Below are 11,697 nucleotides of genomic sequence, written 5' to 3'. Positions count from 1 at the left end.
CGTATACACGACAGTGTTGCTATGACACCTTCTATATCAACTAATATATGTTTCAGATTCAGAAGACAGCAGCGAGGAGGTGTTTGAGATCAGACCCACGGATGTTCGTGTCCACGACAGTGTTGCTATGACACCTTCCATATCAAGACCGAACGGAATGATCAAGGTAAAATTTTAACTCTCTGATTGGATTTACATTGTCAATATTCATTACAAGTTTTTTGTCGCAGAAATTGGTTAGAGTTGTATGTTGAATTCACCGACATGTCGTTTAACTCGCTGGCTAGTAGCATATAAACGCGGTATAATCGAGCATTTGGAGGTACAATATGGACCAACCACATATGGAAAAGTCAGTCTTGATACAAGAGTAAATTACAAAAACGGAAGATGAAGTAGTGTCGTTTGGCGTGGACATTGAGCAGTTAAGTCTGAGCATGCATCACGCACCGCACGCGTGTACACTACCACAATATCTCCACAATGACAGGCCGCTCGCGTGAGCTACGCACATCCTCTGGAAGGCACGATATGTGATTCCTGCTAACCGGAATGCGCGTAGGAATGGGCTAAGTTAGTTTGCGTGATCGTTTACATATCTAATCCTCGCTCTAAGTTATTAATGATGAATTGCTCAACTCGTACAGGTCTAAAATAGAAACATAATTATTAGATTAGATTTCTACGACGCTGGCACAATAGGGCTCGCATTTTACGGCAAATATCAGCGACGGTCGAGTGTCTAACAAATGGATTTTCACTTAAGTTTTAAGAATATAAACATAGGTCAAGTTTTTGACTTTTATTTGATACTGAAGGTAAACGTGTGTTCCACCTATTGTAACACCTAACAACACAGATACACCAAGAGTATTGTGATTGGATATGCTGTAATGATTGGGCCTTCTGTATCTGAAAATATATTCTTAAGCCTATATTTGTGATTCGCCGTCAGTGTTAAAACAGGGCTTAAGTAAAAATGAACGAAAATCAACTCTTTTTATTGCTTACGTGTTTTCTAATATGTCCCCACACTTTCAGTTTCCTATAGCCACAAGAGTTGATTTTCGTTCATTTTTACTTACCTTTTTTTTTAACTTTAATTGTGTAGAATTCCCATCCTATTGTAAAAGCTGAAGTCTAAAATCTTTTTCATGTTGATAATTAGGTCGTTTAATTTTGTGGAATTATTTTAAACGTCAAATAACGAGAAACAAACTGTAAAACCCGCCTTAAGCATAAGCCGGGCGTAACTACTGAACATTAGTGAGTACCGCATGTTATTATTGTTTAATCCGTGTTACGATAGTTGGTTTTAACTGAATTAAACTTGTTTACCCTAATCAAACAATACAACTATAACATAACCGATAACTAGTCCTTATGAATTATAACCAAACATTTAATGCTTGGTAATAAAATTTACTCTTAAATAACAAAACGTTCAGTCAAAATTTGTATACTCAACATTAACAACTTAAAAGTACCCATCACCGGATTTAAATTATTGTACAATATGAGAAGTCCTTGCAGTATTCAAAGGTACCTCGCAACAATCGCCCTCACAACAAAGGAAGCGGTTCCTCCGTTAGTCGCAAGGGGCGCTGCAGTCAGTCACGAGCGCTACCTGCAGCTGCTTGTACGGCAAGTTTCTTCAGTTTTGTTTTGTTTTGTGTCGGCGGACGGCGGCCGGTCGACTCGCTGTACGCTGTATGTTGTGCGATGGCTCTAACGTGTAGGGTGCAATATCTCAATGACATCGACCCTTTCGCCTACACTACCAACTTCCCCGAGCCTCCTCGTCCCCCGGTACACACTTTCAGCTGTTCTCTGCCCCTGATCAACCAGATAGCGGCGGTCCACAGGCTGCTGAGGGCTCCTCACAGGGTAAGTTTGGAGTTCGAGGTTTATGTCAGCAGTGCAGAGTGTAGGGCATTGGTTATATCACGGCCTGGTTATATGCACTGTAGTTAGTGTTACAGGATTTCTGTGGGTTTGAAGGGATGGTCTATTGTAGTAACTAATGAACTATGTTTCTGCTTATTCTATACTCTTATGAGCAATGTTTGCTTGTATGTATGTATACTTGCTTGCACAAAGATCTCGATAACTGCTTCTGACGATTATTTCCTTCAAATGTTATATACCGTATAATTTATTTATAACCTAAAAACGTGTTTAATGCAGTTAAAAATGTCAACCAAAATCTAATTACGTAAAAAAAATGAAATCAACATTTTTTTACATTTGCCAAGTCCAAGTAACCATGTTGGTTGAACAAAATAACAAGGAACGTAAACAAAAGGCAACGTGTTTAACAAGCTATCCACAGTATAGTAGCAAACTACAAAATACAGTACAAAGGGGAAAACATCTGGTATTACTTTTGAGCAAAGATTACTTGAAGATAACTCGATATAGGGGTACAATGGAAATAGACTACTGAACCATGGCTTGGTTCCCAAGTAAATGTTACCGCGTTGATAAATTCAGTATTAGTCCGGGTCTATTTTATTAGCTGTGCAGGGAATTTATTCTTTAGAAATAATGTTTCGAGGATTTCAGTGGGTTTTGTTTGGGTGGTGGGTGTAGATAAGTATAAAGTAATAATCTATTACTATATGTTGTATAGTGGTAATAGTGTTGTAAGCTATGTTAATGTAAAGTTTTATGATTTTTCATTGATTTTAGGACGTTGTTAGTGTATAATGGTAAGGAAATGTAATCAGCTGTGTCGTGTAGGGCATTTTTTTGATCTGTATATATTCATGGTGGTATTTGAAGTTAAGTTTACGTTGGTATCACTTTATCCGCTGTACGGAAATGTAGTCTTATAACAATGTTCATAATTGGTTCACGTGACTCTTCAGTTTTCAACTGCAACCGTTTGGCTTTAACAGTATTTTGTCTTGTCGATGTTGTCACTTCTTGGAGACGACGGCTCTTGGTATTTCGCACCCCCAACGGCTCATACATTGCTTTCCACCTTCCAAATACCTATACGCATTTGAAACCCATGTGAACTAGCCAATGCGAGGTTAAAACAGCTTTTAACAATCTTAAACATGTATTTGACCTTTTGTCAGGGTTTGTATTTAAATCGGGACATGTATCAAAATAAATTCATGCCAAAATAAATAGGCCCTATGCCAAGAGAAATGTCTCTTAATTAAGAGGGGGGACATTATTTGGTTAACACAGAAATCAGAACTAGTTTGACTTTATAATACTGTAGGTTTGACTGCGTTTTTTTTTTTTTTTTTTTGTATTGTCGCCGATGGATAAGTATTCGTAATGATGACTGTTGGCACGAATTGTAGGGGACTTGGATTGGAATTCGACTCCAGGAAACCATTCGTCAAGTTGGCAAAAGCGCGGGTGGCGGGGAATAAACGAGGGAATACAAAATTGGAAACGACGAATGAAATATCCCTCTCGTAGGAAACTTTCAGAGTACGCGGATTTTCACTTGGATGGTTGAATACTAGCTTTTGCCATCAGGACCATAAGATACAATGATTGAGCCTTTGCCATTTAAACCAACGCCCAGTATAGAATGGTGGTTTAAAAACAAAAGGACATAAAAAAGGACCCACGACATGGTGTAAAACTAATGTGGTCTCCTTTATATGAATTTTTATATTTGTTCAAAAATATCCATACAAGTTATTATAAATAAATTTATACATAATAATTGACAAACGAATTTAATTTATCTCCATAAAATAGTAAGTACTGCTGCCATTGTTTAAGACTTAGTGAATAACAATAAATCATCGCCTGGTGACTAGACAGCTCCGAGTTTGCGGCTGTAGAGTCTATTTTAACCAGAAATCAAAGCTTGACAGTTTAGTTCCAGTGTTCCAGAACCGACCTGGTTGGCACAGTCTTCTACTTGTGTAGTCGTGATTTAATTACTCAGAGCTTAAAGCTTATTTAAGCGCGTTTTAATATACACAGTGTAAATAAACCAGTAGAAAAGGTGCCCATAGTGTAACCGTGATTGTAGTTCCATTCAAACAGGTAATAGCTCAAGGGTTTTATATGGTTAATATCTGCGCATTAATTGTATTGATATACGGTATATAAAAGTTGAATCAATAATAAACTATTACGAGGAACACAAATAGTTAGTTGTTTTGTTACGATCAACCAATCTTACTAATATTATAAATGTGAAAGTTTGTGTGTTTGTTTGTTTGTTTGTTTGTTTGAAGTTCAATCACGCATAAACAACTGGATGGATTGGGCTGAAATTTGGCATGATGATAGCTCACATTCCCGATTAACATATAGGCATATTCTTATCTCAAAAATCCTTTCGGGCTCCGCCCCAGTGGCTCTGTTGTTCCCCATGTTAACCTTATGAGTATTCATATTTAAAGGGAATTAGAGAATTTAGTCAGCTGTTTCAACTAAAAAGTTGGTTCTATGATATACAAAAGCATTAAAAAGTTATAAGATTTACCAACAGGTTGCAGCACTATAATTTTTTTGCATTTATGTAAACAGCTAATTTGAACTAAGCAGCAACAAAAAGCTGTGATACGCAATGAGAACTGTAAAAGTAGGATTGTTTACTGTTATGTTTTTTGTTTTTTATGTTAATTTGTAATAATTTATTTTTCTTTATTGTTAATGTGAAGTAGTAGAACATTATGGCTATGGTAGATGTGTAATACCATAGTATGGTACAATTGATCAATTTTAGAATTAGAAGCGAATTTTATCAAACTTTGTCCTCCCCCCCCCCCCAATTGCAAACGCAAAGCTTGAGTATAACTGCAATAAGCATTTTAAACTTATGTGCCAACCCCGTACGAAGGACGGGTATTCAGCTAGTAATCAAATAAATAAATAATGTCAAATCTATTTGTGGATATACAACACAACGAACAATTACATTACCACCCACGAAGATAGCAAGAGGAGATAACGCACTTTTAACGACTCTGAATAGACGCAGAATACCCAAGTAATATAAATACCCTTAGCTGATTTGAATGATGAATTATTCATGATAGCCTCAAGTATTGATACAATGACTATGAGATAAAATCATTTTATTTGGCGGGCTATAGTGTTAACTATTCTTTAAATAATGTTTATGTCCCTCTATTAACGTTTAATCACAGACAAGGGAAACTTTTGTTTCCTTAGTCAATGGTTTAATGTACGTGACTATTTCTTGTGAAGACATGATTTTGTTTTGACGATATAATATGATAGATAATGGAACGATAATTCCGCGATACTAACGATATAGGTAGTGGATTGACAACGTCAAAACGGATTTAACTTTTTTACGTATTGATGAACAATGTTTTGACTACAGTAATAACAAATTTCAAACGAAAGAGGATTGTAATTTTCTCAGACCTAGGTCTTATCATAATGACCACGGCAATAGCGAGATTCTTATACGGATCACTTGTACCTACCTGCAACACATACAAGCTTTGAATACTTGTTTGATACTTCATGCTAACAATTTTCAAATAGCTATGGAATTAACAATCAATGCATACTGAATCACCACGGGGTTATATTATGAGATAATTTGATTATGTCAAGAAAAACACAATTATTTAATTAACATATTATTTATGTACAGTATTTAGAATTACAGCGCCAAAGTTGTGAAGTTGTGTTAAGCGTCTCGGAGTTTGGGACAAGAGACTCGGGTACGATCCTGCCTGAACACATCATCAAACATTTGGGGGTTGCTTTCTCTTTGAAGTGTTTGGAACTCTTTAATACCTAATGCCACTGGTGTAGACTAAAAAAACATATTTTGGTATCAATAATCCTTGTTTAGAAAAGTAAAATGTGCAAAATCTGTTTTGTTCAAGTATACTAGTCATAATTTACCGCCAGCCTACTTTACCTATTAGAGTCCTTGAACCTCTCTTATCATTGTTATCTTTAACATGATGTGAGGCCGAGATTCATCAGTATTTTGTGTAAAACCTAAACCTTGAAACACGACGTTATCTATAAATGACACAGAACATTCCAGGGTTCCATGACGCAAGCGATAGGTGTAGAATTTACATTGATACCTTATTCATCCGGGGATCCAATCCCTCCAAGTAGTTCGGATGAAAAACTGGATGAAATTAAATAAGTTTAATATGGAAAAAGGCAGCGATATTCCGGGGTAGTTTGCTATATTTGGTACCCCTTGTATTAAATCAAAGACATTTTATTTACAAAACCGCCTGAAAAGAGTAGCCTATGCCTATTCCGAGTTCTTTGACTACTGAATCATTTAAGTTTTTTTTTACTCGAAACTGTGTAATTTATGTTGTAGACTAGTAAAAATAGCTTAAAATTTACCTGTACCTAGAAGTAATTGTAATATAATTTCTGGCAATGGATTCTTATGTAAAAATAGCTGAAAAAAACGATGGTGAAAAGTCTACCACTCTACGGAGGTGCGTTAACCTTGTATGAAAGGTTTTTCAAAATGGCTACCGGAAATATTTATGTTTTTAGCCAATAAGTCCTAAATTATTACAGGTAGCTTAAATAAGTAAATGAGTAAATTTTAAAGAATTAAATTGCGCAACTTTTGGTATATAATAAGTTAAGTTAAGTACTTACATTCTTACAAGAAAATAATGTTGTCAAACAATTTTAATAATTTATTGTAATTCAGGGAAATTTTTAATAATGGATTTGAAGTTGGCAACAATGATTGTTTTGTTCCAACTGAGAGTTCTTATTGTTGTTGTTAATATTTCAACATGTTTCTAGTTTACTTTCATGAGTTTCTTGTTAGTCCCCCTTCGTATGACGATTGTAAAATAGAAAAATGAATATCGAAACCTGTTTTTTTTTTGTGAAGAAATTATACAAGACCGTTGTGAGGTGTCTTCTCTCACCGAAAAAGGAATTGAATCAATACACCGAACCTGTAAGGCAAGAAAAATAACTGAATTCCATGTAATTGTTGGTCAAAAAGTTCATAACAAATGTAGGGCGCAGTTTATTAGCTTAAAGTCTCCATTCAGAAAACAGGAGGATGAAACCAGTTGTTCCCGTTTGACACATTTTAGTGAAACCTATTTTGATTTCAAAAGTAATTTTTTTTGTGCACAGCTGAATTAAGCTTATAAACAGAGGAAAAAACGAATGGTTTGAAGCTCGGACGCTAAACTTAAGAACACCAGTGCTATAAAAGTGCAGCGAACGTAATGATAAATGGGCTGACAAAGTCAAAATACAACGTCTATGTATACGATTCGCCTGCTATGAAAGCATGTTATCATAAACAATATTTAGTAAACTTTCGAAATGGAAAATCTCTACCACAACAATAGGAATATCTTTAATCTCGTTGCGGATTAATGTGGCTGCAGCTGAAATCATATTTATTTGTTCTTTTTCAGTCTCATCTTTAGTTTTTGATTTATGATACTCCTGCAACACATAAGAAGCTGTACTTTTAAAAGTAACAATGTCCTTAGTTCCAACTGTGTCAATAAAGATTTCATTCTCAAAATGGTATCTGAGTTCTGTTTCATAAACTTATCTGAATAAGGTTCATACTCACAGGTTGCAGGAAGAAATTCTTTCATTTTATGTCACTGATGGTTAATTGTTCTCATGTACATTGCGACTTTTAAAAAGCTTCGTGGATTACTTCATCTCCTGGGCGACCGGGCTGAGTTTTAGGAACGCCACTAAGTTGTTGTGGTATAGATTTTCCATTTCGAAAGTTTACTATTATTGTTTTTGATAGCATGCTTTCATAGCAGGCAAATCGAACACATTTAGAAACCGTATTTTGACTTTGTCAGCCCTTTCATCATTACGTTCGCTGCACTTTTATAGCCCTGATGTTCTTAAGTTTAGCGTCCGAGCTTCAATCCATTCGTTTTTTCCTCTATTTATATGTCAAAATTACTTTTGAAATCAAAATAGGTTTCACTAAAACGTGTCGAACGGGTCAAACGGGAACAACTGGTTCCATCCTCCTGCTCTCTGAATGGAGACTTTAAATTAATAAACAGCACCCTACATTTTTTATGAACTTTTTGACCAACAATTACATGGAATTCAGTTATTTTCCTTGCCTTACAGGTCGGTGTATTGCTTCAATTCCTTTTTCAGTGAGATATGACACCTCACAACTGTCGTGTATAATTTGTTCACAAATAAAACAGGTTTCGATATTCATTTTTATATTTTATTTTAATCGTCATACTAAAGGGGATTAACAAGAAACTCATGAAAGTAAACTAGAAACATGTTGAAATATTAACAACAACAATTAGAACTCTCAGCTGGAACAAAACAATCATTGTTGCTAACTTGAAATCCATAACTCAAAATTTCCCTGAATTACAATAAATTATTAAAATTGTTTGACAACATTATTTTCTTGTAAGAATTTAAGTACTTAACTTAACTTAACTTATTATATACTAAAAGTTGCGCAATTTAATTCTTTAAAATTTACTCATTTACTTATTTAAGCTACCTGTAATAATTTAGGACTCATTGGCTAAAAACATAAATATTTCCGGCAGCCATTTTGAAAAACCTTTCATACAAGGCCAACGCACCTCCGTAGAGTGGTAGACTTTTCACCATCGTTTTTTTCAGCCATTTTTACATAAGAAACCATTGACAGAAATTATATTACAATTACTTCTAGGTTAACCAACAATTTTACTAGTCTATTGGGGCATTCAAAGCTTTTACAAATTTATAACTTTTTAAACTGCTATCAATCAGCTGTCTGTAACAGGTTCCAGTTTAAAGAGGGTTTACTGTATGAATACATTTTATACTGTTAATTAACAGCATATACTGTCATACTGTGACTGAAAATAGCTTTTGACGGAAATTCAAACACCATTTCAACGGAAACACAGCAACGAAACACAAGACCTGTTAACATGAAACGTTAACAATCCCGTTAAACGACAGGGGACTTTTAAAACGCCATTTTTCACCTCAATAACTGGGAAAATAGCATAAAGAGGAAGTAAACCGCGTTTAAAGATCAATTTGGAAGTCGCGAAGATGCGGTGCGGTTTCGTACAATGGCCCGACAGGAAACATAATTCGAACTGGTCATGAGAACAGCTGTTGGTAGGTACAGGTCAGCGATCAGCTGACATAACCAAGACCATCTTCGTCACCTTCAGACGGTGTCTGTAACAAGTGCAGTTATGGTGATTGTGGTTCTATGTGTTGAGAGAACAGTATCAATAGTATCATTGACTATAAACATAAACATACAAACCTTTTGAGTGGGCCAGAAATGGTTGTCAGTGTGTAATTGGATGGACTGTACGTATTCGTATAAACGTTTTATTATGTATCGAAACCGCTTTGAAATTATGCCCCCTATTAATAGATTTATTAAATTCATCATCCACAAGGATCAGATTCATCATCTTTAAGGACCGGATTCGTCATCTTTAAGGGCCGGATTCATAATCCTTAAGGATCAGATTCATCATCCTTAAGGGCCGGATTCATAATCCTTAAGGGCTGGATTCATCATCCTTAAGGGCCGAATTCGTCATCTTTAAAGGCCAGATTCATAATCCTTAAGGGCCGGATTCATCATCATTATTGATCAGAATCATTATCCTTCAGCGCACTTGCTCGTCACCAACACCACTGAAAAGAGATAGCAAACACAAACACACTCATAGAAAATCATTTTAATCTGAATTAGAATTACAATAGGACGAGTCATCTAAGTCAATGATAGTACCATTGAATATATAACACTACATAGTTAGGTTATGAGTGTAGCCTTATCACTACAAAACTCTATTGGCTATAGTTTTGAAAATATATTATCTATATATTAATTTGAAACTGTTTTTCTTTGTCATAGCTATTTTGAGAGAACGGCTGGTCGTAGAAACTCGGTAGGGGTGTCTAAAGAAAGGTCTTGGTCTGTAGATGAGCCATCAAAAGAGAAACGTGGTAAATTCCCTTGGGGCTCTGCCCCAGTGGCCTTTAAAGTCCCATCCCATGTTATTCTTATGGAGGAAAACGGGGTTTTTGTCACAGCTAATTTGAGAGAACGGCTGGGTGTAGAAACTTGGTAGGGGTGTCTAAAGAAAGGTATTGGCACAGACAATATATTACTTTAATGTATTATATTGTCTGTGGTATTGGTCTGTAGGTGAGCCCTCAAAAGAGAAACGAGGTAAATTTCCTTGGGGCTCTGCCCCACAGGCCTTTAAACTTCACTCAGCAATTGTATTTACATTATGGCCATATGGATAATTTTACACTACCAGCATAATTAATGAAATTAATTAATTAATTAAGCTATTAATGAACCAGCTGTTAATATTAAAATTGTATTCAAAGGTCTACTGAAACTGTCAAAATTAAATGTTTACATTATTATTTATGATTTTAAATTGATTCTCCACTGCATGGCAAGTTTTTTATAGTTTCTACAAAATGATGAATTTATGATTAGTTTTAAATGTTTTGTTCAAAAATCTATGCTTTATTGCTCTTAGAAAATTTTAAATTATGAAATAAGTGTGACATATCATTTTCAAAGGAACATATAATTATTCCTTATCAGGTTATCTTATATATATTGTAAGGTTGAAATTCAAGAAAGAACACCAGAAATTCATTTATTGGTATGAAAGTTTTTGATAATCGGGTTGAAAATTGTGTCATAGATGAGTAACTTACGTTGAGGATGAGAGCTGTGTTCAAGTTTTGGAATAGACTAACTACGGAGTATGTTTCATCTATGGTTTTGGTGAAGCAGGTGAACTAATGTCAATTCAGGTATTTAAAAAAAAGTGTAGGTCTACAGGGTTTTTACTTTGATGTACACATGTAGCTAGGCCGAACAATGCATCTAAACCTCACTACATACAAAACATTCGGAAACACAATAGTATCATCACATCTCATCGCATTTGCATGATTTGTTATCAAGGCTGGACTAGGTTATGGATTTTTTTCCGCAAATGTTCAAGATTTGTGATGAAATTTCCTACAATTATGGTTCATTCCATCCACGAAAAACATGCACAGCTTTATGTGGTCGATATGGCCAGGTAAAACTACCCCATAAGTTAATGAATTATCAAGTAAGAACAGGATGATTAAATACATGGGTCGATGTGGCAAGAGAAGGAATTAAAATTGCTTAGATCGAAGTAAGAATGTTACTGCTATCTGGAGAATCAGATATTTTTATCAAATACAAAAAAAAACTTATTTAAATGCTGATAAAATTCTGTATTTTTATGACCAAAGATGAAGATTTTACTTATAAATCTGGATACAATCTGAATGATTTTTCTACAGCAGATGGAATTAGTTGTTACTAATAAATATTGACTCTTTCCGTAACATGATAGACTAATTATATGAACTCATTCTCCCATATAGTGAAAGTGGCTTTGACATGAAACAAACTCATGAACAAACAATTATAAAGACTCCTAAAAAACCTTTTGGGCAACCTAAAGCCGATAAAAAGGTAGGACATATTGTGTTAAACGAATTCAACAATCACGTTTTTTAGGGAACACAATCGTCATACTTATTATTATGCTTATCCTCCCTTCATTTAACTAAGATTTTAATGACTTCACTCTATCTATCGCAGTTAGCTGAATTTACATAAAACCTCAAGATTAACCGTCGATTTCGACGGGGTTCCACTAGTTATACCTACTTTTG

The 11,697-nt window shown here is 35.0% G+C and overlaps 1 protein-coding gene across 6 annotated transcripts in view; it reads left to right on the top strand.

Moving 5' to 3' along the window:
- The first annotated feature begins 61 nt into the window (after nt 1-61).
- The window catches only part of LOC128995935 (FH1/FH2 domain-containing protein 3), a 70,055-nt gene continuing 58,419 nt past the window's right edge, over nt 62-11,697 (top strand). For 5 of the 6 annotated variants that reach the window (XM_054420999.1, XM_054420995.1, XM_054421000.1 and 2 more), the window contains exon 1: nt 1,686-1,887. In XM_054420999.1, the coding sequence (XP_054276974.1) occupies nt 1,723-1,887 (165 nt within the window). In that variant the 5' untranslated portion in view covers nt 1,686-1,722. Of the gene's footprint in view, nt 167-1,685; nt 1,888-11,697 lie in introns of those variants that run through there. The other variant, XM_054420998.1, reaches the window with a different exon arrangement.

Source organism: Macrosteles quadrilineatus, unplaced genomic scaffold (assembly GCF_028750875.1).
Source record: "Macrosteles quadrilineatus isolate MER2022 unplaced genomic scaffold, UCM_ALF_1.0 Scaffold_5__1_contigs__length_97177068, whole genome shotgun sequence".
Taxonomy (NCBI): Eukaryota; Metazoa; Arthropoda; class Insecta; order Hemiptera; family Cicadellidae; genus Macrosteles; species Macrosteles quadrilineatus.
Note: the sequence above shows the minus strand (reverse complement) of the source record. Positions and strands in the feature narration are given on the sequence as shown.